Below are 25,512 nucleotides of genomic sequence, written 5' to 3'. Positions count from 1 at the left end.
ACTTCAAACAACAACAAATTATAGAAATAAAGAAACGTGTGAGGTTGTTAATCTGAATATAGCACACAAGAAAACAATAAGCTGGTACGTATTTCTATTTTAGCACAACTTACCTCATTTCCTCCGGGTGCTCCGGTTTCCTCCCACACTCCAAAGACATGTAGGTTAGGTGCATTGGCAATCCTAAATTGTCCCTAGTGTGTGCTTGGTGTATGTGTGTGCCCTGCCTGGGGTTTATTTCCTGCCTTGCGCCCTTTGTTGGCTGGGATTAGCTCCAGCAGACCCCCGTGACCCTGTGTTAGAATATAGCGGATTGGAAAATGACTGACTGACAACTTACCTCAAATTTGGACAATTTTTCGAAATTCGCAGCCAAAATCCACATACACAGCCATGCCAACACTTTGCTTCCATCAGGCAGATGTAGTTTCTGCTACAACTGTTAGATGGCGTGACCAGTGCTTCCAACACGATCCTTGGTACGTATCGATTACGCATCACCCGGCGTTGGCGGGATACATACGCCACCTCAGCTGCATTCAGGCTGGAAGCGGTTTGAGTGATTTCACGACAATTGTCTACAGGGAGTTAACTCTGCCACCTCCAGCTCTGTCGCCTGTTTTTTTGAGCAGTGCCACCATCACCAGCCCATATAACACAGCCGTTCTCACCCGTATCTATTGAGAAGGATTTGAGATCCACCAGTGTGAGTTAAATTAAGGAAAATGGTGGCTTTAGGGAATCTTGAAATTGTGAAACTGGACATGCCGTGTCTGTGTGTATTTTTATTTTTTTATAATGGGGCAGTGACGGTGACGGAGATTAAGGGGTACCTTGACGTGGTCACGAGAACTCTCTGTGTTAATAAGCACGTTTGCAGAGACAGGCACCTCGAAAACAGTGAAACAGCATAGGAGTGATCAGAAGTAACAGAGGTCATCCAGAGGTCGGGGGGGGGGTCCTTGACACTGATACGCCATCTGCACCTGCAATGTAACGAAATAATCTAAAAATAAACAAATCAGTGTCCATTCAATCCCAGCTAACTGAGCTTACAACAGACACCCAAAGAGGAGCTTCCTAAGATTATCGAGGCACCTGAGCTGCCATTTCAGTGACTGAGGTTATGGCAGCAGGACTTAAATGTGCCAGAGGTCTTTGAGCTGATCTCCCATGTTGAGGAAGCAGATAGTGATCTGGAGGAGGATGTTTCAGAGCAGGAAGACGACATGGAGGAAAACTCTGATGACAGCCCCCTCTGAGGCAGCAAGGGAGACATTTACGTCAACAAACAGCAGTCCGTCCTCACTTCCACCATCAAGTTGCAGGCAGGATGGCAGCATAAAAATGTCATTCGAATGACGAACGACCCACAAGACTGATCTGACATTTTGTCAATGTTCCAGCTCTTCCTCCTTGTCATTGAAATGACAAACATGGAGGGGATCAAACGACATGGTCGAGAATGGAAGGCCATGTGTCACACACATGCCCAAGGGAGGCAGCTAGAAGGATCCAAAGAAGGTAATTCCACACCAGGCCAGGAGGTGGCGGGGTGCAGTAAACCTCTCTCTTTTATCTCTGCAGACCAGATACGGGAAACTCTGCCTGATTCCAAGGACATCACTTTCGGTTCTGGCCATGAGGACGTTACTTCTGGTTCTGGTTGAGGGGATTTGGGGAGTGCCGCCCAAAGAATGTCACTTCTGGTTCCGTACCTCGTAATGACATTGACATCACTTCTAGTTCCAGGCCCTCAATGTCCCACTTCCGGTTCCAGGTGCCCCCTGATGACCTCACTTCTGGTTCCAGGGGGTTGGGGGTTAGGGGTGATGACATCACTTCCGGTTTCCGGGGTGCCCCTGATGACTTCACTTCTGATTCCAGGGGGTTGGGGTGATGACATCACTTCCTGTTCCCGGGGTGCCCCTGATGACCTCACTTCTGGTTCCAAGGGGTTGGGGTGAGGGGTGATGACATCACTTCCGGTTCCGGGCCCCAATGATGTCACTTCCGCCAGCCTGCCCTAAAAGCAAGACAACCTCCACTTTGTATTTGGTTCTGTTTTGGAGTCAACCCGTACACTTACTGTGTTACCGAAATTTCAATTCTTGCAGTATATGGGTGGCTGCCCCAAACCTCTTTTGGTGTCAGGTTCTGCTCATTTCACACATGGATGGGACAGACCTACATGGGGCGGGAGACACACGTGTGCAGGTCCCACACACACAGGGGCAAGGTTTCCTGGCACTGCTTTGAATGTGCAGACTGGTTTGCAATAAGCACTGTTTTATGTTTTGTGTCGGTCCCAAACCCGGATAAGTGGGGAGGGTTACGTCAGGAAGGGCATCCGGTGTAAAAGTTTGCCAAATCAATATGCAGACAAAGATGATCTGCTGTGGCAACCCCTAACGGGAGCAGCCAAAAGAAGAAGTTCTAAGTGTTAATTAATGTTGAATTAATATTGATAATTGTAGATGGTCGCTACTTAGGAAGTAGAAATGTGAGGTTTAAGTACACAGTAAGTCCTGCTGCCATAACCTCGGCCACTGAAAATGGCAGCTCAGGTGCCTTGATAATCTGGGAGGGATGGAAATCGAGAGTCCACCTCATGAGAAGGACTTAGGAGTCATACTGGACTTGACACTATCAACTGCCAGACAAGCCATTAAGAAGGCTAAGAGAATGTCATGTTATATAGCGCCTTGATGTGTGGAGTACAAGTCACAGGAGGTTCTGCTCAAGCTTTATAACACACTGGTGAGGCCTCATCTGGAGTACTGAGTGCAGTTTTGGTCTTCAGGCCACAAAAAGGACATAACAGCACTAGAGAAAGTCCAGAGAAGAGCAACTAGGCTGATTCAGGGCTACAGGGGATGAGTGATGAGGAAAGATTAAAAGAGCTGAGCCTTTACAGTCTAAGCAAAAGAAAATGCAATGTCAGTAAATGTAAAGTATGACACATAGGAAGTCAAAAGTGAGGTTTGAATACACAATGGGCGGTCTGAAAATTGAGAGTCCACCTCATGAGAAGGACTTAGGAGCTGTAGTGGACTCATCACTATCAACTGGCAGACAAGCAATTAAGAAGGCTAACAGAATATCAGGTTATATAGCGTCTTGATGTGTGGAGTATAAGTCACAGGAGGGTCTGCTCAACCTTTATAACACACTGGTGAGGCCTCATCTGGAGTCTTGTGTGCAGTTTTGGTCTCCATAAAGACATAGCAGTCCAAAGAAGAGCAACTTGGCTGTTTAAGGACATCAGGGGATGAGTTATGAAGAAAATTAAAAAGAGCTGAGCCTTTACAGTTTAAGCAGAAGGAGATAAAAAGGAGACCTGACTGAAATGTTTAAGATTATGAAGGGAATTAGTCCAGTGGATCGAGACGGTGACTTTAAAATGAGTTCATTAAGAACAACTTGAACTTGTTAAGGGGAAATTTTGCACAAACATAAGGAAGTTTTTCTTCACACAGAGAACCACAGACACTTGGAATAAGTGACCAAGTAGTGTAGTGGACAGCAGGACTTATGGGACCTTCAAAAACTGAACTTGATGTTATTTTGGAGGATTCTCTAGAAAATTGATTCTGTTCATCTGGACATAGTTCTTTTCCAGGGAGATATGGTACATCACTCATCCAAGTGACTTCCTCAGTCTCAGTTGACTGCAGGTTTCTCCACCCTTATAAGCAGTACCTTTGCATAATGACTGACTAACAATGGGCCGTGTGATCAATGATTTGCAAATTGTCCATTGATCAATGGCCATGAGTACCATTCAGAGAAAGTTGGGGAATGGCTGCAATCACAGCATTGTAAGATGGTGAAAGATGTATCCTTAGGCCCCCTCCTCCTCGGTTCATGTAAATGGCCTCCTTGATTCCTCACTCAAACCAGCGTTCCTCCCTGTCCAGGATGTGCACATCTTCATCACTGAAAGAGTGACCACTGTCCTGTAGATGTAAATAGACTGTGGAGTCCTGGCCTGATGAGGTAGCTCTTCTGTGTTGTGCTATCCACTTCGCTTTGTTTGGTTTCCCCGATGTATAATTCACGGCAATCCTCTTGGCACTTAACTGCGTAAACTATATTACTCTGTGCCGGGGCACCTGGTCCTTGGGGTGGACCAATTTTTGCCGAAGCGTGCTTTGGGGTTTGAAAGCCACCGAGACCTGGTGTTTTGAAAAAATGCGTCTCAGCTGTTCCAATACTCCTGACACCTAAGGGATCACCAAAGGTTTTCGCTTAGGCAGCGGTTGTCCTTCCTCTCTTCTTCTTTCACCATCTTACAATGCTGTGATTGCAGCCATTCCCCAACTCTCTGTGAATGGTACTCATGGCCATTGATCAATGGACAATTTGCAAATCATTGATCACACGGCCCATTGTTAGCCAGTCATTATGCAAAGGTACTGTTTATAAGGCTGGAGAAACCTGCAGTCAACTGAGACTGAGGAAGTCACTTGGATGAGTGATGTCACATATCTCCCTGGAAAAGAACTACGTCCATATGAACTGAATCAACTTTCTAGAATTTCCTTACCTGGATTATTGAGCATGCATCGAGACATTATTTTTGGAAGAATTAAGCAGGTGGGACTGATGAGCTCAATGGCCTCTTCTCATCCAAATTGTTCTAATGTTCTAAAATGTAAAAAATCCAGAAGAGGGGAGAGGAACCATGAAAATCTCTGGCCCCAGAAGACAAAACCAATGGCTCTTTTTGATTAACGATTTCATTAGCAAACAAGAAGAAACAAAAACCAAAAGTGAAACTGGATTCAAAAGGGAATGCTTAAAAGACAAAACAGAAAATAAATAAAAATAGTCCACACCTCCATTAAACAAAGTGAGGGCACCTAAGCAAAATATTAAACCAAAAAGCACTTCTGAAATCCAAAAGGCGGAAGCAGATAGTAGTGGCATGGCAGCTATCTTGTGGTCTGGTGCCTGGTTGGGGGGTGTCATACGCCAGGACAGTTGGCTCAGTGACCAAAGACTTGTTAGTTCTTAGTCAAATTTATTAAACCGCACTTATTCATGGAAACTCTCTCACTGTCTATAAATTTATATATATATATATAAGTGACACTCTCATAATTCACAACTCAAGTGACTCACTTGCTACTCTTCAGCCACACTCCCTATAATACAGTGCCTGACCCACCACACATGCCTCACCTCAAGCTATTCATCCAAACAGTACAGGCGGGTTAAGCGGCCTGCTCAGGGTCAGCTGTCAGTAACTCCTTGACTGGTGCCGGCCTTGGACTGGACGTCCAGTTTGTTTGACTGATTACTTTAATGACAATTTCAGAGTATGTTACACATGGAGCAGATCAACATTACAAGATGCACAGCGTCTCATTCGAGTGTTGGGACTTAGGTGACTTGCTTGTTGTTCATATTATAGCGCCTTTCTAGTCTAACCCCGTTTCACAGCACTTTACACATACAGATCAACACAATTAGTGGGAGAAAAGGACAACAAGTAGGGATCAACAATCAACTGCACCTTCTTCATATAGTGCCTTTCAGATTATTTCACATGGAGGACAAATGAACCTCACAACGAGGGTATAATCCTATAGTTACAGTACAGCAAAGGGACTTGCAGGTCTTGCTCAATGTTCATTAATCACACTTCCTACGATATAGCGCCTTTCCAGGCAAATCTCATATCAAAGTACTTTAGCAAATCAATATTACAATAGAGATGTAGTCACATGGGGTGGCACGGTGGTGCAGTGGGTAGCGCTGCTGCCTCACAGTTAGGAGACCCAGGTTCACTTCCCGGGTCCTCCCTGTGTGGAGTTTGCATGTTCTCCCCGTGTCTGCGTGGGTTTCCTCCCACAGTCCAAAGACATGCAGGTTAGGTGGATTGGCGATTCTAAATTGTCCCTAGTGTGTGCTTGGTGTGTGTGTGTGTGCCCTGTGGTGGGCTGGGTGGCCCTGCCTGGGGTTTGTTTCCTGCCTTGCACTCTATTTTGGCTGGGATTGGCTCCAGCAGACCCCCGTGACCCTGTAGTTAGGATATAGCAGGTTGGATAATGGATGGATGTAGTCACATGATTACAGTGTAGTGACTAAAGTGACTTGTTCAATGTTCATCAATCACACTGTATATAATATAGCACCTGACCAGACCACCCTCATCTCAAAGTACATGCTAATGGGTGCTCACAAATGAAAGGTGACAATTAGGATCAACCAATCAGCTACACCTTCTTCATATAGCGCCTTTCAAGACAGTATCAGAATATTTCACATGTGCAACAATGGACCATCACAACAGGCATAAAATCATGAAATTACAGCGCAGTGACTTATGGGGCTCGCTCAATGTTCATCAATCAGAGTCACCATAATATAGCGCCTTTCCAACCCAACCACATGTCAAACTCCTTTATTCATCCACAACTAACAGGTGTAGCTGCTTTCATGGCAGTTTCAGATTATTTTACACATGGAGCTAATCAATATTACACCAGGGGTATTATATAATTACAGTGCAGTAACGGTAAATATTCATCACTCAGGCATCATATACTATAGTGCCTTTCAAGGCACACCTCATTTCAAAACACTTCATACATACACATCAGCAGAGCTAACACAAATTAGTATACAAACAGGGGACAACAATTAGGATCAACAATTTGCTACCCCTCCCTTCTTCATATTGCCCCCGTCATGAGAATTTCAATTTTTTTTAATGTAGACCAGATGAGTATTACAATAGGCATATAATTATATAATTACAGTGTGGCTCAACGTTCATCAATCACACTTCACTTAATATAGCGCCTTTCTATACAAAGCTCATCTGAAAGTTCAAATCAACACAACTGATAGGTGAATACAAATAAAGGGTGACAACTAATCACATCTGCTTTATATAGTGCCTTTCATGAGAATTTCAGACTATTTTACATGCAGAACAAATCAGTGTGCCAACTGGCATGTCACTTAATTAAAATTGTGCTGACTTAATGGACGTGCTCACTTGTTTGTCATACTTCCTATAAATACAGTATAGTGCCTTTCCAGACAAACCTCATCTCAAAGCACTTTACGCTTCAACGTGGATAACAAAATGGACTGTAAATAATCAGAGCACAACAATTAAGAATAACAATTAGCCACACCTTCTTCATATAGCTCCGTTCATGGCAGTTTCAGATTAGGTACTGCAATACGCATATCATAGAATTACAGGGTAGTGACTTGCTCAATGTTTGTCAACCTGAGTTCCTAGAATATAGCGCCTTACCAGATAAGCCTCATCTCAAAGTACAGATCAACACAGCTACTGGGTGTATACAAATCATTAGGATTGACATTTAGCAGCACCTTCTCCCTATAGCTCCTTTCATGAGAGTTTCAGATTATTTTAGAACAAATGAATATTACAGTAGGCATGTTGTAATTACAGTGCACTGACTTACTGTAAATGACTTGCTCAGTGTTCATCAATTCGAGTTCCCAGAATATAGCGCCTTACCAGAAAACCCTCATCTCAAAGAACAGATCAACGCAGCCAATGGGTGTACACATGTAGAAGGTCAACAATTAGGATCAGCAGTCAGCTACACCTTTATGAGTTTCAGATTATTAAACATGGAGAACTAATGAACACCACAATAGGGATATAATCGTATAAATACAATGCAACGACTTCAGTGACTTAAATGACTTGCTCAGTGTTCTTCAATCTGAATCCTATAATATAGCGCCTTGCCAGATAAGCCTCATCTCAAAGCACCGATCAGCACAGCTAATGGGTGTATACAAATAAAGGGTGATCGATATTTAGCAGCACCTTCTTCATATAGCGCCTTTCATGGCAGTTTCAGGTACTACAATAGGCATATCATAGAATTACAGTGTAGTGACTTCGGTGACTTGGTCAGTGTTCATCAACCTGAATTCCTAGAATAGAGCGCCTTTCTGTCTCATCTCAAAGTACAGGTCATCTAATGGGTGTATACAATAAAAGGTGACAATTAGGATCAACAGTCAGCTACCCCTTCTTCATATAGTGCCTTTCATGAGAGCCTCTGATTATTTTCCACATAAAACAAATGAACATTACAATAGTGGTATAATTACAGTGCAGGAATTTGAGTGACTTGCTCAATGTTCATTAATCTGAGTTTCTATAATATAGCGTCTTTCCAGACCAACCCCATATCAAAGTCCTTCATTCATACACATCAACACAACTAACAGGTGTACTGTATAGAATTAAAAGGCTATAATTAGGATTATCTCCTTCTCCATATAGTTCCTTTCATGGCAGTTTCAGATTATTTTACATATGGAGCTAATCAATATTACAACAAGCTTATGATATAATTACAGTGTAATAAACACTCAATATTCATCAATCAGACATCATATACTGTAATATAGTGCCTTTCATACATACACATCGGCAGAGCTAACACAAATTAGTATTGAAACAGAGGACAACAATTAGGATCCAAAATTTGCTACCCGGGCGACATGGTGGCGCAGTGGGTCCTCCCTGCGTGGAGTCTGCATGTTCTCCCCGTGTCTGCGTGGGTTTCCTCCCACAATCCGCAGGTTAGGTGCATTGGTGATTCTAAATTGTCCCTAGTGTGTGTGTGTGTGTGTGTGTGCGTGCCCCGCGGTGGGCTGGCGACCTGCCCGGGGTTTGTTTCCTGCCTTGCACCCTGTGTTGGCTGGGACTGGCTCTAGCAGAACCCGGTGACCCTGTAGTTAGGATATAGCGGGTTGGATAATGGATGGATGGATGAATTTGCTACCCCTCTGTCATGAGAATTTCAGATTATTTACACGTGGACCAAGTGAATATTAAAATAGTTACGTATCTATCTATCTATCTATCTATCTATCTATCTAATCATGTAATTACAGATTAGCACAACATGGAGAGATGTGTGTAAATGGAGTGCAAGCAGAGCAGTTCAGTGCTTGCTCACATTCACTCATATAGCGCCTCTCACACCGCTTACTGCAGCAGATTCATATATTTATGCTGCTGAAAGTGCCAGGCGGGCAGAGCGGTTTGCTTGCGGGCACTTGCTGAGCCAGCAGTGGAATTCAATCTTGGGTCTCTTTGAATACGCGGACCTCTAAAATGATAAAGAAGTACAGAAAAACTTCTTAAAGCGACACGACATCAGCACCAGCTTGTAAAAGGCACAGACCCTCTGCCTACTTGGGAGCTGCAGACGTTGTCCAGTCCCCACACACCCCCCTCCCCCCCAAGGCTTTACCCACTAATCAGATTCAGCTCTGATCTGACATATGTTTTACATCACCCCGGCTGCATATGTGTGGGCTGAGGCCCCTCGCGGGCCCAATACAAATTACACGCAAGTGAAAATCGATAACATCACAAGAAACAATCCAGTCAGGCTCACGTAACGGCGGTGACACATCCTCAGTCAGCACATCCCCGGAGCGCTCGGCGGGCCGCCTGTGACAGCAGAAGACAAAGAGGCAGGTGGTCACTGAGAGTCACTTTTGATTTCTATTAGCAGTAAAGCAAAAGAAGACAAAAATGTCTGACATATTTTACATCGCACCGAGCTTGTGGTCAAAACACCTGAATTACCTAAGGCCTACCATAGCAAATGACCCCCGACTCTCGAGGGGGCTTTCCTTAGCTAAATGGCCTATTTCTGAGCAGGACCTCTTTAGATGATGAAAGAGAGAGGAAGAGAACATGTGCCAGAGCCACAGCCAGAGCTGAGGAAGAATAAATTAATGAGCAGAAGAGCAAAATATCGACCATCAGCTGTGAATTTCACTTCTTGGAGTCGGGCATCTTCACACAGGTGCATGAAAGAAGAAGTGGGCCAATTAAACTGCCGCTGGGAGAGAAACGGATTTCTACACGTAAAAATATCCATATGGTGTGGGCGCACATGCACAGTCACGTGAAAAAGTACAGGCACCCAAAGAAATGTGTTTGCTTCTCTTTTAGCATTATTAACACAACATCCTATGATGCAGTATTAAAGTTTAAAGTCACGGAGCTCTTCAGTACATCTTAATGTTTGTCAATGGAGACGGCATGGCTGTGTGCATGAGATGAAGCACTCCTCGCCTCCTGTCCGCTTTTATACTTGTTTTTTAGGCGACTGACTCCCCCTTTACTCCCCCTCATGCATCTCACAACTGCACCTCCTTTTTAGTCGGGTCACCAAAGCCACACTCACCAAACAGATTGCTCAGAGGAATTAGACACGTGTTATTATATAGGAGATATACTGTATACTCCACTCGTGTAACTGTAGAAGTATATACTGTATACATATATATATGGATATGTAACTAGCGCCGTCCCCCATGGCACCACCAGCGCATTAGTGAAACAGGACAGTGAGGGGGGCCCTGCCCAGCTCCCCACTCCCCACTCCCCTTGGCCCACAGCCTCTGTCTCAGATTAGTGTGACTACAGTATATCATTCCTACAAGCGAACTCTGACTCTTAGCACAATAAGAGAACTCGCAAAATCAACCAGAATGTTCAAGCAAATGATAGAACAAAACCCGATCTAAATCTGCTAAGTTGTTCTCTCGTGAAAAGTGGACAGACAGACAGAAAGACAGATGTTGGATTTACACATATATATATATATATATATATATTATATATATATATTATATATATATATATACAGCACATCCAGAAAGTATTCCCAGCGCTTCATCACTTTTTCCACATTTTGTTATGTTACAGCCTTATTCCAAAATGGATTAAATTCATTTTTTTCCTCAGAATTCTACACACAACACCCCATAATGACAACGTGAAAAAAGTTTACTTGAGGTTTTTGCAAATTTATTAAAAATAAAAAAACTGAGAAATCCCATGTCCATAAGTATTCACAGCCTTTGCTCAATACTTTGTCGATGCCCCTTTGGCAGCAATTCCAGCCTCAAGTCTTGTTGAATATGATGCCACAAGCTTGGCACACCTATCCTTGGCCAGTTTCGCCCATTCCTCTTTGCAGCACCTCTCAAGCTCCATCAGGTTGGATGGGAAGCGTCGGTGCACAGCCATTTTAAGATCTCTCCAGAGATGTTCAATCAGATTCAAGTCTGGGCTCTGGCTGGCCACTCAAGGACATTCACGGAGTTGTCCTGAAGCCACTCCTTTGATATCTTGGCTGTGTGCTTAGGGTCGTTGTCCTGCTGAAAGATGAACCATCGCCCCAGTCTGAAGTCAAGAGCACTCTGGAGCAGGTTTTCATCCAGGATGTCTCTGTACATTGCTGCAGTCATCTTTCCCTTTATCCTGACTAGTCTCCCAGTTCCCCACAGCATGATGCTGCCACCACCATGCTTCACTGTAGGGATGGTATTGGCCTGGTGATGAGCGGTGCCTGGTTTCCTCCAAACGTGACGCCTGGCATTCACACCAAAGAGTTCAATCTTTGTCTCATCAGACCAGAGAATTTTCTTTCTCATGGTCTGAGAGTCCTTCAGGTGCCTTTTGTCAAACTCCAGGTGGGCTGCCATGTGCCTTTTACTAAGGAGTGGCTTCCGTCTGGCCACTCTACCATACAGGCCTGATTGGTGGATTGCTGCAGAGATGATTGTCCTTCTGGAAGTTTCTCTTCTCTCCATAGAGGACCTCTGGAGCTCTGACAGAGTGACCATCAGGTTCTTGGTCACCTCCCTGACTAAGGCCCTTCTCCCCCGATCACTCAAATTAGATGGCCGGCCAGCTCTAGGAAGAGTCCTGGTGGTTTCGAACTTCTTCCACTTACGGATGATGGAGGCCACTGTGCTCATTGGGACCTTCAAAGCAGCAGAAATTTTTCTGTAACCTTCCCCAGATTTGTGCCTTGAGACAATCCTGTCTCGGAGGTCTACAGACAATTCCTTTGACTTCTTGCTTGGTTTGTGCTCTGACAACTGTGGGACCTTCTATAGACAGGTGTGTGCCTTTCCAAATCATGTCCAGTCAACTGAATTTACCACAGGTGGACTCCAATGAAGCTGCAGAAACACCTCAAGGATGATCAGGGGAAACAGGAGGCACCTGAGCTCAATTTTGAGCTTCATGGCAAAGGCTGTGAATACTTATGTACATGGGATTTCTCAATTTTTTTATTTTTAATAAATTTGCAAAAAATCTCAAGTAAACTTTTTTCACGTTGTCATTATGGGGTGTTGTGTAGAATTCTGAGGAAAAAAATGAATTTAATCTATTTTGGAATAAGGCTGTAACATAACAAAATGTGGAGAAAGTGATGAAGCGCTGTGAATACTTTCCGGATGCACTGTATATTTTCGCACATGTGTGATTAGTGGACAATTAAAGTGCTTGAATAAAAGTAATTCCACACCTGACCAGGGGGAGACAAAGTGCACTGCTTCTCTATCTCAATTCCTTGCAGTTCATTCTCGGGAAGTCCCGCCCAGTTCCGGGGCAACCAATGACGTCAGTGCCGGTTCCAACCCTGATGACATCACTTCCTCTACTTGCATTGATAGATAGATAGATAGATAGATAGATAGATAGATAGATAGATAGATAGATAGATAGATAGATAGATAGATAGATAGATAGATAGATAGATAGAGGCCACCATTTTAAGGCAGCAAGGCAGTTCTGTTTTGGACTCAAGTCGTGTGAACGTGTCTGTTCTTTTTGATAGATTTTGGCAGCCGGGAAATATTATACAGGTGGCTGCCCCAGACCTTTCCAATGTCTCTTTGTCATTCTTGTGACAATATATTGTGATACAGGCGCTATATAGCGCCCGACCCGGCACAGACTGACGCAGAGGCACGTGTAAAATCACACAGGCTTTTATTTTCTCTTCAGCTGTGTTGCACGTCTTCCCCATGTCCCACAGGCCCAATACAGTCCCAAAGCACTTAAACAGACAAACCAGTCCTTCCCCTGGCACCACCACTCCTTCCAGGCAACCTCATCCTCTTCCTCCCAATTCTGGCTCTGGAGTGGTGGATGCTGGCCCTTTTTATAGCCCACCCGAAAGTGCTCCAGGTGCTTGATCACCTGTGGCTAATTGCACTTCCGGGCGGGGCTGTAGAGATGTCCAGGTGTGCTCCGGGATCCATGCAGCACCCCCTGGCGGCCATCCCAGATCCCCACAGGATTGTGGATAACTCCATCTCCCATGAAACCCTGCAGGAAACTGAGGCACCATCGTCAGCCAGGGAGGCTGCCACCAAGCGTCCCAGGGGATGTAGTGAGGAGCCCATGGCTGCTCCCCCGGACCATAAACAGCAGGGGCGTCCCAGCCCATTACAATATATATAAAAAATGTAACAAGATAAGCAATCCTATCCTGGGGAGAGATGCTAATGCTGCCTCCTCCTTTCTTTCAGCCAAAAAAAAGCACCCAAAAGGGATGACTGACCCCACCCACCCAAAAAGCTCCACCCCTTCCAGGGTGGTTGGCCATCCTTTTTTGGCATCTACCTTGTCTACCTACAGAGCCACTCATTACAATAGATAGATAGATAGATAGATAGATAGATAGATAGATAGATAGATAGATAGATAGATAGATAGATAGATAGATAGATAGATAGATAGTGTGTAAGGCACTATATAATTGAGAATTCGATAAGCACTCAATGACCAAAACACAAACACGTACTGTACATTCATGTAAATATATTATTCACATAAGAGAATGAAACAAATGTACATAACTCCCCAAACAAAGGCAGACCCTCCACTCTGATCCCCAAAGGTAAAGTGAAAAGACAGTTTCCCCTCAGTGATTAACACAGCGTATCCAGTCCAATCTAATTGTATTCCTAGTATCTTATTTCAATTGCACACATAAAACATGGAAGTCTTTACTCAGCCCACCCTTCAGTTCCCTTTCTTCTTTAAACTGCTCATTCAAGAAACTGTAAGAAAACCCCTCAGAGCCCCTCCAGCGGAGTTCACTTACCGTCTCCTGTGACTTCTCCCTGACATCGTAGACGGACAGCTTCAGTCGGGTTTCCTCACCAATGGGGTAATCCGGGGGGAATGACACACCAGTCAAGAAAAGAGGGTCTCTTGTTCCCTGTGTGACAAAAGCCAAGAGATTCAGGACTAAAGAGCGTAGCAGAGGCGGCAGCAGCAGCTGTCCACAAGCGCAGCCGAAACAGATGAGCACACGTGGATAGAAAGGAGCGATTTCCTTCACTAGAATAAAAGGCGGCAGGGCTAGAAGCGCAGGCGGTCAAGTTAACCTGAAAAAAGACAAATTCCCAAAGCGCTCCTGGGCTATTTCAGGAATGCAGGAGCCTCAGCCGTATTTGACAGGGCTGTTATTAATGCCTTGTGATAAACAGTTTATGTTCCAGGCCAGACTGTTTACTGCACGCCTCCTTCTGCTGATATTCTCTGCACAAGAGAGCCGCAGACGCCCGACAAATGGGACTAGATTAAATCAGAAAGAAAATATTTGTTGCCGATAATTGGAACCGTCTAATGACCAAGGCTGCTACAGCAATTCCTAACTACAGATTTCATCGTGATAGGAGACACCCGAGTCATCCTGCATAGCCTCTGATGCCACCCTCTAATGCTTCTTGTTTTATCTCACTGTGTACAGGCAAGTGAAGCATTCAAAGTGAAACCCAGAAGAGCTGACTGCACATACCTCAAATGATACATGATTACATACAACCACCTAAATAAAAGGACCAGCTTCTGTGTGTCTGTCTGTGTGTCCATCTGGTTGCTATGTCTCGGTCATTCCAAAAGATGGAGCATAACAAACATTTTCAGCAATAAAATGCATTGCATTTCTCATTCCAACAGATGGTACAGCACAAACATTGACACTGCTTTTATAAACCCCATACTAAATGGCACTGAGCAGAAACATATGCATTATATTTATAATTCCAACTGAAGACACATCACAAACATTTGTAGTAATGCATTTTACTATTAGAAATGTTTGTAATGCGTCACATGTTGGAATGACAAAAATAATACATTTTATTATTAGAAATGTTTGGGATATGCCATATGTTGGAATGACAAACATAATGCATTTTATTACTACAAATGTTTGTAATGCGCCACATGTTGGAATGACAAACATAATACATTTTATTACTAGAAATGTTTGTGATGCACCATGTGTTGGAATGACAAAAATAATACATTTTATTATTAGAAATATTTGGGATATGCCATATGTTGGAATGACAAACATAATGCATTTTATTACTACAAATGTTTGTAATGCGCCACATGTTGGAATGACAAATATAATCTCTTCTATATATTTCTCTTCTGGTTCGTCCTGCTTCCACTTCAAAACCGGTCCAGCCCACACGCAGCCAACACGGCATTTCTGGATTCCTATTAGTCCTCTTCCATGTCATACACTATACTGGCCTGCTGAGAGTAATCCATCCAACAAGTACTCGAGGTGCTGCCACGACGGTAAAGTAACTTTACCACCTTTGCGGGAGCCACCTGTGTCTTTACAACAGCTTCTTACACAGCAAACATCAGAAGCTAAAAATGATCGTGAACACATTCGAGAATACAACTCTTCTCTAGCGTTTGCTTCCATGGGTGCACAGATAACTCAACCTCCTCGCCACGGACAATACTGTTTTAAAATACACGGGCAAATTTATCACCAAATCTCTCCACTATACGCTAACACTTCTACCTCTCCAGGATATGGACAGTTGTTAGGTGCATTGGTGATTCTAAATTGTCCCTAGTGTGTGCTTGGTGTGTGTGCCCTGTGGTGGGCTGGCGCCCTGCCCGGGGATATGTTCCTGCCTTGCGCCCTGTGTTGGCTGGGATTGGCTCCAGCAGACCCCCGTGACCATGTGTTAAGATATAGCGCAGCGCTTCCCTATTCATTTTACCCTCGCACCCCCTGTGACGGACGAGGCCGACTTCGCACCCCCTTGGTTTGAGAAGAAGTATGAAGAAATATGAGGTTAACGCAGAAAAACAGATCACCAATTGAAGCTTTATGAATAATGGATACTTTATTCACAGCTAACAAGAGGGTGGAAAGAGCAGCCCTTCCACACCTCAACCACACAAAATACAAGTATGAAACGATGTTCTTTATACAGAAATTTACAGAAGGAATAAATAGTTTGTGGGCGGCACGGTGGCGCAGTGGGTAGCACTGCTGCCTCGCAGTTGGGAGACCTGGGGACCTGGGTTCGCATCCCGGGTCCTCCCTGTGTGGAGTTTGCATGTTCTCCCCGTGTCTGCGTGGGTTTCCTCCCACAGTCCAAAGACATGCAGGTTAGGTGGATTGGCGATTCTAAATTGGCCCTAGTGTGTGCTTGGTGTGTGGGTGTGTGTGTGTGTGTCCCGTGGTGGGCTGGCACCCTGCCCAGGATTGGTTCCTGCCTTGTGCCCTGTGTTGGCTGGGATTGGCTCCAGCAGACCCCCGTGACCCTGTGTTCGGATTCAGCGGGTTGGAAAATGGATGGACGGATAAATAGCTTGTAAATACTAAGTGAGCGGAAGTCATCCGGTTTAACAAGCAGCGTATTGCACTGATACGAAATGGCCTGCCCATTTAATTATTTAGGAATGGATAGATAAATTAAGATTTTGTACAAATAATAATAATAATAATAATAAATTTTATTTATATTGCACTAATGTTTTTCATTTCTCTTCCTCGATGGATTCTGGCACCCCCAGCAACAGTTGCGGGGTGCGAGCACCCCCAATCGGGAAGCGCTGATATAGCGGGTTGGATAATGGATGGATGGATGTATTGCATTGTATCGTATTGTTGACGGTGACATTATTTGCGAATAGGTGTGTTAAGAGGTGAGGGGGTTTCTCCTAAAATCCGCCATCATTTCCACCGTTTTCAGGGACTTCAAGTTAAGATTGTTGAGGCGTCACTCCGATATGACACCTCGTCCCCATCTGTGATCGGGCCAGTCAGGGTTGGTGTCATCAGTTAAATGTCTGCAGCTTATCTGAGGGGTCACTGGAGGTGAAGTGATTGGTGTAGAGCAGGGGTCCACAATTGCAGTCCTGGAGGTCCGCAGTGGCTGCAGGTTTTCACATTTCAGACCAGTTTCATAATTATTTACTTATAAAGAGATATTTTTGGGGCTTAGCTTTAGTGAACATGTTTTCTACGATTCAGAGCCACAAAAATGGCCAATTTTTAAGTGTCGCCCGTTTTCTTAACCCGACATCAGTTAATCAGGAGGTGCAAATGACAAAGGAACCAGCAGCTCTCTGGCTACTGAGCCTCCATTTAAACCTGAATACCTTCACTATGAAGTATCTGTGGTAATAAAACACACAGAGAGAAGGGAAGGACCAAGAGGGACAAATCCGTTCCGGACCACAGATCCTCAACATAAGGGTGATGTTCTCTGAAAACAAAAAACGTATGATTATCGTCTTGGAAGGTTAAAAACATTGACAAGCCATGTAAGTATTAAATGCCATGTTTCATGATCGGTGCCTTCTACGTACAAAACGGGTTGGAACGAAAGCTCTGCAGCCACTGTGGACCTCCAGGATTGTAACTGAGGACCCCTGGTGTAGAATGATAATAGGAGACAGAACACAGTCAAAGGGGGGCCGCGGTGCTCAGGGTGAGGGGCTCCGACTGACATTTGCCCACCTGCACTGCCTCACGTCTGCTCCTGACAATGTTAGACCCACAGAGTGGTCCTTCCACCTTCAAACAACTTCAGGGGATTAGGACAGGGGACAAAAAACACTACCAAGTGACTACTTTTTAAATATAATAATTATATTTAAAAAATGCAATTTGTCATTAACTGCGGTGGGTTGGCACCCTGCCTAGGATTGGTTCCTGCCTTGTGCCCTGTGTTGGCTGGGATTGGCTCCAGCAGACCCCCGTGACCCTGTGTTCGGATTCTGCGGGTTAGAAGATGGATGGATGGATGGAATTTGTCATTAATATTTTTAGTTTTCTAAATATATTAGGTTTTTGTCTCTAAAATAGTTGGTTTCTTTTCATTTTAAACCTTCACCTCTCAAAAACTGGAGCAATTACGTTGCCAGAATTGGATTCAGCACCCTCAAGCCTATAAAGAACATTTTTTTTGGCAGGCAGGCATACATTGTGATTTTAGTTATTTATTGTCGCATTTCACAATACATTTATTTGCATATTTAGTGTTGTCTACAGTATTCCTCCATACAGAGTGTGTCTGTGTGTGCGCGTGTGTGTTTTGGCTTCCTTGAATAAGTCAGGTGATCCGAAGTTTAGAATGTGACAGCTGGAAACGGCTGCGGGTGTTCGTGCAGTCGGGTTAAAGAGCACATCTGAGCACCTGTCACTTTCTTCTGGGCTGCTGCCCTAAACGTTTTGCAGCAACTGCTTCAATAGCCTTTGAAATTATTCAGGGGGGAGGATTTGCAGATTTTAAATTCTGAAAAAAAGAGAAACCACACGCACACACACACACACTGCACAGTGTCTATCAAACAGCCGCAGCGGTATTATTTGTGCAGTCAACAACAACACTGACAGAGTTAAACTAATCTATTAGCGCACCAATGTGACACTTAAACGTGTATAGAAAGAAACGGGGGTTAAACTAGCTTAAAAAAATACATCTTTTAGAAAGAGTTAAAGTGGTGAGAGTAAGTTTTATAAAGAGTTAGAAGCGGTATTCAAAATAACTTTAAAAGTGTGTGTATATAAACAGTATACTGTATATCAGAATTAGCAGTCGCATTCGGCTTAAATAATTTAAAAGGCAGAAGTACCTAACTTTTATAAATGTTTTTTTTTTCCCTAATGTGTGTCCTCCCCGAGACAAATTATAATAATTTAATTCATTTCAGGGCCCTGAATACGGTTAAAAACCACCATCCTTAAAACTCACTGTAATAAATAAAGGCACCCTGAGGGTTAAAGTTTTGATTCCAAAGTAGTCAAGTGTCTCTTCCTGATGAAGTGTGCCAAATATTGTAGAGACTGGACCAAAGGGTGTGGAATTGTATAAAGAACACACACACACACACAGCGAGCTTTATATATTAGTTAAAAGTATACATAAAGAAACAGAACAGTTGTTAAAGGAACTTTAAAAGGTATTATATACTCTTTCACTCTCTCTCATAAAGGTGTATGTAAAGAAACGGTGCTTAATGTAAATTTATAAAGCATATACTGTGTCTGTGTATGTCTAGATATATAAAGAATTAAAATGAACATAAAAAGCAGTGTTTACAGTAACTTTTGAAAGTACATATATACTGCATATAAAACATTTTATTTATATAGCACCTTTCCCATAAAGAATAAATATATAGGTATATATAAAACATATAACGAATATACATATAAAGAATAAAAATGTTTATACAGAAGCAGTGCTTACAGGAACTTTAAAAACTATGTACTCTATATGAGAATATAAATATATTAAATATAGAATATATAACACCTTTATTTATATAGCGCCTTCACAATTAATACATATTAAGGATAAATATATAAAAAATATAAACAAACTATATAAAATATAAATAAATATAAATAATAAAAATGTTTATACAGGAGCAGTGTTACAGAACTTAAAAAGTTTATACTATATATAAGAATATAAATATTTTAAATATAAAATATATCATTCATTTTATTTATATAGCGCCTTTCCTATATATACATATAAAGGATAAATATATAAAAACATAAATAGAAAATATTAAATATATAAAGAATATATAATATTTGGGTGTTGTACTGTGTTAGCCATTAATCTTTCTAGTTAGCCCATAAAAGGTGTCATTTTGCTTAACTTCTCACTACATATATATATATATATATATATATATATATATATATATATATATATATAATAAAAATGTTTATAAAATACAGTGTTTACAGAACTTTAAAAAGTGTGTCTATATATAGGGAAAATATAAAAATAAATACATAACAGAAAATCATACATATAGTAATGTAAAGCAGTTATGTTTAAAGTTAATCTTAAAAGAGTATCTACAGAAACAGTATTTATTTATATATTAAGTGAGTTTAGAAAATGGTATGGTACGATTATATAAAAAAAACACTTTATAATACGTGATTCATTTTTTTTTCTCCCTTTGTGGATCTCCAGCTGAATATATATATATATATATATATATATATATATATATATATATATATACACAGTATATATATATATATATATGGAAGAGAAGGTCTGTGATACGGTTTGCATATTTGCAGCTGGAGATCCACAATAATCATCAATAATAATAATCATAATAAATAAACTGTACACCCAATACCCCCCCTCCCGATCACACTGACTTAGCCACCACCCCCACCCACCCGTAATGTTTTGCTATATATTGCCGTTGATTCTTGTAAGTCTAAGCATTACCTTCTGATGAAGACCCCTGGCAGGGGTTGAAAGCTCAGGAATAAAAACTACTTTATGATACGTGATTCATTTTTTCTCCGTTTGTGGATCTCCAGCTGCGAATCTGCAAACCGTATCACAGATCTTTTCTTCTATATATATATATATATATATATATATATATATATATATATATATATATATATATGCGTGTGCGTACGGTGTACATATAAAGTGTATATAAAGAAACGACTAATAAAATAACTCCGTAAAGTTTATATTAAGAAAACGGTGTATATAAAGAAGATGCGTTTAAAGTTAATTTATAAATGATATATACATATATAAAGAGTAAAAGCTGAGATAAAGCAGCAGTGTTTAAAGCATATTTTAAAAGCGTACGTACGGTAAAAAAAAAAAACAAAAACGGAGTTCCGATGATTTTGTCGTGACGAGCACACGGGTGTACGGAAATGCGGCGCAACTCCTCCCGGCGTGTAAAAGGTTAACGCGCGCGCCCGCCCGCCCGTCAGTGCCGCGTTCGCTCCGCGCGCTTTTACGGCTTTGAATTCCCACCTTTCTCTCCACGAGCCACGTGCTTCTCGCGCCGCTTCACACCCGGGTAGTACGTACCGCCTTTGGAAATATTTGAAGGCACGAGCAAAACTTTTTTTTTTTTTGGTTAAAGGTGTCCTTAGCGTCGTTCTGTCGCCAAGTGGCGGCAGCGTCCTCAAGTGGCTGACGACTTTACTGCAGGGAAGTGGACGCAATTAACTCCCGAAGCTCCGTCTGACAGGTAGTCGTCCGGCACCTGGATTACTCGCCCTCTCCTCACTTTCCGTGATCTCGAGGGTTGCGGAGGGAGCTGATTTTTTTTTTTTTTCCAAATCGGTAGAAGCGCAGCTCTGTCTCTGTAAGGCAAGTTTAATCATGACTGCCGAAACGCTGAAAGGCGCTGATGAATAACCTCAGGTATGCGTTAATGCGCCGTTCAGCACCCTGCACCCACACCTGGCCCGAGCTCGCCTCACTTTCACTTTACCGGTAGACGAGGCGGATGACAACACGAACAGTTAAACTTGAAACTTACCTCCACAACTTCAGTGCTGGAGTACGTCGTCGCGCTCCTCTGCTGCTCGCTCACCACAGACGCGTACACGACCGCGTTGGGTTTCCTCTCTCGGGCGGGCGCCGCGAGTTCTCTGCAGGCTGCAAAGTACAAGAAAACAGCGGGGCACAGTCACCAAAAAGAGAGAGAGAGGGTGTGGGGAGAAAAAGAGAAAGTGGAGACGACAGGCGACATGAGAAGGAGGAGGAGGGGGAGAGAGAGAACTGGAGCCTGCAGCCTGACGCGTCCCGAGCCCGCCGTGCAGCTGTGCGACACAAATAGGAAGTCACATGTGAGCGGGCGGGCGGGCGAGCGGCTCCTCTCTCTCATGTCTACCCCGCACTTTGACGGAGTCGCTTGGACACTTCACTCGCTTTTCATTCTTTAATTATTTTTTTTCTTTCTGGATCAGCCCACAGAGAAGCGGGCCCTGCCAGCCTCCTTTCACTGCCAAGTTTCCCTGTCATGTCTCCGTCTACAGGAAAGGGGGGAGGGGGGAAATTACCTGTTTTCATTGGCAACAGGAAACGCTGACCGAAACGAGAGCTTTCATTTACAGCTAAATGTTGAAAATCACAACTCGGTGCACTGCCCCTCAAAACACACACACACAAAAAAAACAACTTTAAGGGAAAGTCATGAAGGGAACTGGAAGTGCGCTCGAGAATCTCAGCAGCTGACTTAACAGAAATAGCAAGTCACAGCTGGAAATAAGGCATAGGTGTCCCCAACTCTGGTCCTGGAGGGCTGCAGGTTTTCATTCTAACCCTTTTCTTAATTAGTGACCTGCTTTTGCTGCTAATTCACTTCTTTTGAATTCATTTTGATTTACTTTTTTTTTTAGATTTGTTCCCTTGAAGTTCTCCATCATTCCTCCGCTTCATTTCTTTCCTTGAATGGCCCCCGAACTGAAAGGAAATGTGAAGTGAGTGAGCCAACAGAAGACAACCTAATCAATTTCACTCCTACCATAAGGCTCTGATTCTTCTTCTTTTTTCGGCTACTCCTGTTAGGGGTTGCCACAGCAGCTCATCTTCTTCCATCTCTTCCTGTCCTCGTCATCTTGCTATGTCGCACCCATCACTTGCATGTCCCCTCTCACCACATCCATAAACCTTCTCTTAGGCCTTCCTCTGTTCCTCTTGCCTGGCAGCTCTATCCTTAGCACCCTTCTCTCTCCTCTTTACATGTCCAAACCAACACCATCTCGCCTCTCTGACTTTGTCTCTCAACCATCCCACCTGAGCTGACCCTCTAATGTCCTCATTTCTAATCCTGTCCATCCTCGTCACACCCAATGCAAATCCATCCATCCATTATCCAACCCGCTATATCCTAACTACAGGGTCACGAGGGACTGCTGGAGCCAATCCCAGCTAACACAGGGCGCAAGGCAGGAGTGGTGGCTCTGAGGCTAAGGATCTGCGCTGGTATCCCGAAGGTTGCCGGTTCAAATCCCCGTCAGTGCCAAAAGAGATCCTACTCTGCTGGGCCCTTGAGCAAGGCCCTTAATCTGTAATTGCTCCAGGGGGCGCTGTACAATGGCTGACCCTGCGCTCTGACCCCAAGGGGTATGCGAAAAAAACTAACAAAACACTGTCGTAAGTCGCTCTGGATAAGAGCGTCTGCTAAATGATGTAAATGTAAACAAACCCCGAGCAGGGCGCCAGCCCACCGCAGGGCACACACACCAAGCACACACTAGGGGACAATTTAGAATCACCAATGCACCTAACCTGCATGTCTTTGGACTGTGGGAGGAAACCCACGCAGACACGGGGAGAACATGCAAACTCCACGCAAGGAGGACCCGGGAAGCGAACCCAGGTCTCCTTACTGCGAGGCAGCAACGCTACCCACTGTGCCACCGTGCCGCTCCCAATGCAAATCTTATTTTCAAAAAAATTTTTTTTTTAAATTAAAATTTTTCCAGTTTTCTGCACCACCACCACCTGATCAAAGCACCATGATGTCCCTACATTGATGGATTAAAGGCCAGAAGTCCACATGACCATCATCATCAAGTTCTTCCATGTGAACCCTGAACACCATGAGGACTGATTGAAGTCATTTATGTTAGGTAGAAGGCCTAGAGGGGCCTGGGTGGTCTTGTGGCCTCAGGACCCCTGCAGATTTTATTTGTTTCTCCAGCCGTCTGGAGTTTTTTTTTTTTGTTTTTTTATGTCCTCCCTGGCCTTCGGTCCTCACTTTTACTCTATGTTAATTAGTGTTCATTTTTGTTATTGCCTCATAAATTGCAACTGCTGTGTCTGATGCCATCACAGCCGGACAGTCTGAAAATTATTTTTGAAGCATTCCTGGATAAAAATCAGAGAATTTTACTTTTTTCATTCATGAGTGATATTTTTTCTTAACCCTGCTGTTTACACTCGAATTTTGGCCAATAATGCTGCCCCCTCTGCCCGCCCCTAGCTATGCCACTGATCACTCCTGACACTCTTCTCCACCTACTCCACCCTGTCTGCACTCTCTTCTTCACTTCTCTTCCACACTCCCCGTTACTCTGTACTGGTGATCCCAAGTATTTAAACTCCTCCACCTTCACCAACTCTACTCCCTGCATCCTCACCATTCCACTGACCTTCCTCTCATTCACACACATGTATTCTGTTGTAACGGCCGACCCCTTTTACCCAGCCGGCAGCTACACCTCCAAGACCAGTGGCCTGGATAATTTACTGAGAAATAATCTAACTATCAAGCCGTACTTCTTACCAATTAAACTTTTCCCCCCACAATCGACGGTGAAAAATATGAGCACACAAAAACAGGATGTAAAATTAAACAGATTATATGTATAAAGTGAAATGAAATAGAAAAATAGAAACATATAAATATAAATATCCCTCCACCCCAGCAATAACAAGACACCACCAAATATATATATATATACAACAAAAACCCTCCCTTGTCCCTGTAACAAATAAACACACAACACGAATAACAACAATGAATGATAAACTGAAAATGAATGAGAACGTGAGTCCGGTAATAAAGAAACTGTCCTGAAAGCGGATGACTGAATTAGTGAAATTGCGATGTTTGATTCTCCCCGGAAAAAATGGAACAGCCTCACTGTGAATCCTCGTGTATGTGGTGGATGATTAAATCCTACCCCGGGGTCTCTCGTGGTGAGGTCCTTGAAATAAATCCGGCAGATGGAAAAACAAACTGGATGGATAAGTGCAATATGGAAAACAGGTACAGGTTGCTCGTGGTCGTGATGGTGAAACAAAATCTCCTTCTCTCCTCTCCTTTCCTTCTCCTCCTGATGGCTTAAATAATCCTGTGACGGCTGTGATTGATTGATTGTAAACAGGTGTTTTCCAGGTTTGCGGCTGTGGTCTCCTTCCATCATCCGTCCCCTTTTTCGGGGACGGCATTAACTGATGCACATAAACAGTAACCGGAACAATGCAACAAGACGCACTCAGAACTGACATTTAAACACTATGTGGCCCCGCTACACTGTTTTGGTGGTCCTGCTGACCTACATTCCTCTCCTCTCATATCTCCACCTCTCCAGGGTCTCCTCAGCCTGCTCCCTACTCTCGCTACAGATCATCAGCAAACATCACAGTCCACGGGGACTCCTGTCTAATCTCCTCTGTCAACCTGTCCACCACCATTGCAAATAAGAAAGGGCTCAGAGCCAATCCCTGATGTAATCCCACCTCCACGTTGAATGCATCTTGTTGTCAATTAATCCAGTTCTTTAATTCTTAAGCTTGTTGCTGCTGTCACTGTCCAATAACAGACATTTCCAAAATTGTTGATTTTTCCCTTTTCTAAGAGCGCTGTTTGGGGATCTGAGCAGATCAGCATTCCTGAGACCTTCACCTTTCTTTATTTTCAGATATTGTGTGATCGACAAAGTTGGTCCTGTTTTGGCTCATTTTGTATCTCATTATTGTTTGGCTGCTAATTAAGGAAAAAGAAACAATTAATGCATCTGAGTCTTCAAGAGCAAGTCAATTAAAATGAATTCAAAAGAAGCAACAGCAAAAACAGGTCATTAA

The 25,512-nt window shown here is 43.2% G+C and overlaps 1 protein-coding gene across 3 annotated transcripts in view; it reads right to left on the bottom strand.

Moving 5' to 3' along the window:
• inpp4b (inositol polyphosphate-4-phosphatase type II B) overlaps positions 1-25,512 on the bottom strand; it is a 533,162-nt gene that overhangs the window by 393,718 nt on the left and 113,932 nt on the right. For all 3 annotated transcript variants that reach the window (XM_051928128.1, XM_051928130.1, XM_051928129.1), the window contains 2 exons: positions 21,455-21,573; positions 13,947-14,063 (listed from right to left, as the gene is read on the bottom strand). In XM_051928128.1, the coding sequence (XP_051784088.1) occupies positions 13,947-14,063; positions 21,455-21,573 (236 nt within the window). The remainder of the gene's footprint in view (positions 1-13,946; positions 14,064-21,454; positions 21,574-25,512) is intronic.

Source organism: Erpetoichthys calabaricus, chromosome 5 (genome assembly GCF_900747795.2).
Source record: "Erpetoichthys calabaricus chromosome 5, fErpCal1.3, whole genome shotgun sequence".
NCBI classification, from domain to species: Eukaryota; Metazoa; Chordata; class Cladistia; order Polypteriformes; family Polypteridae; genus Erpetoichthys; species Erpetoichthys calabaricus.
This window is presented reverse-complemented; position numbering and strand designations above follow the sequence as displayed.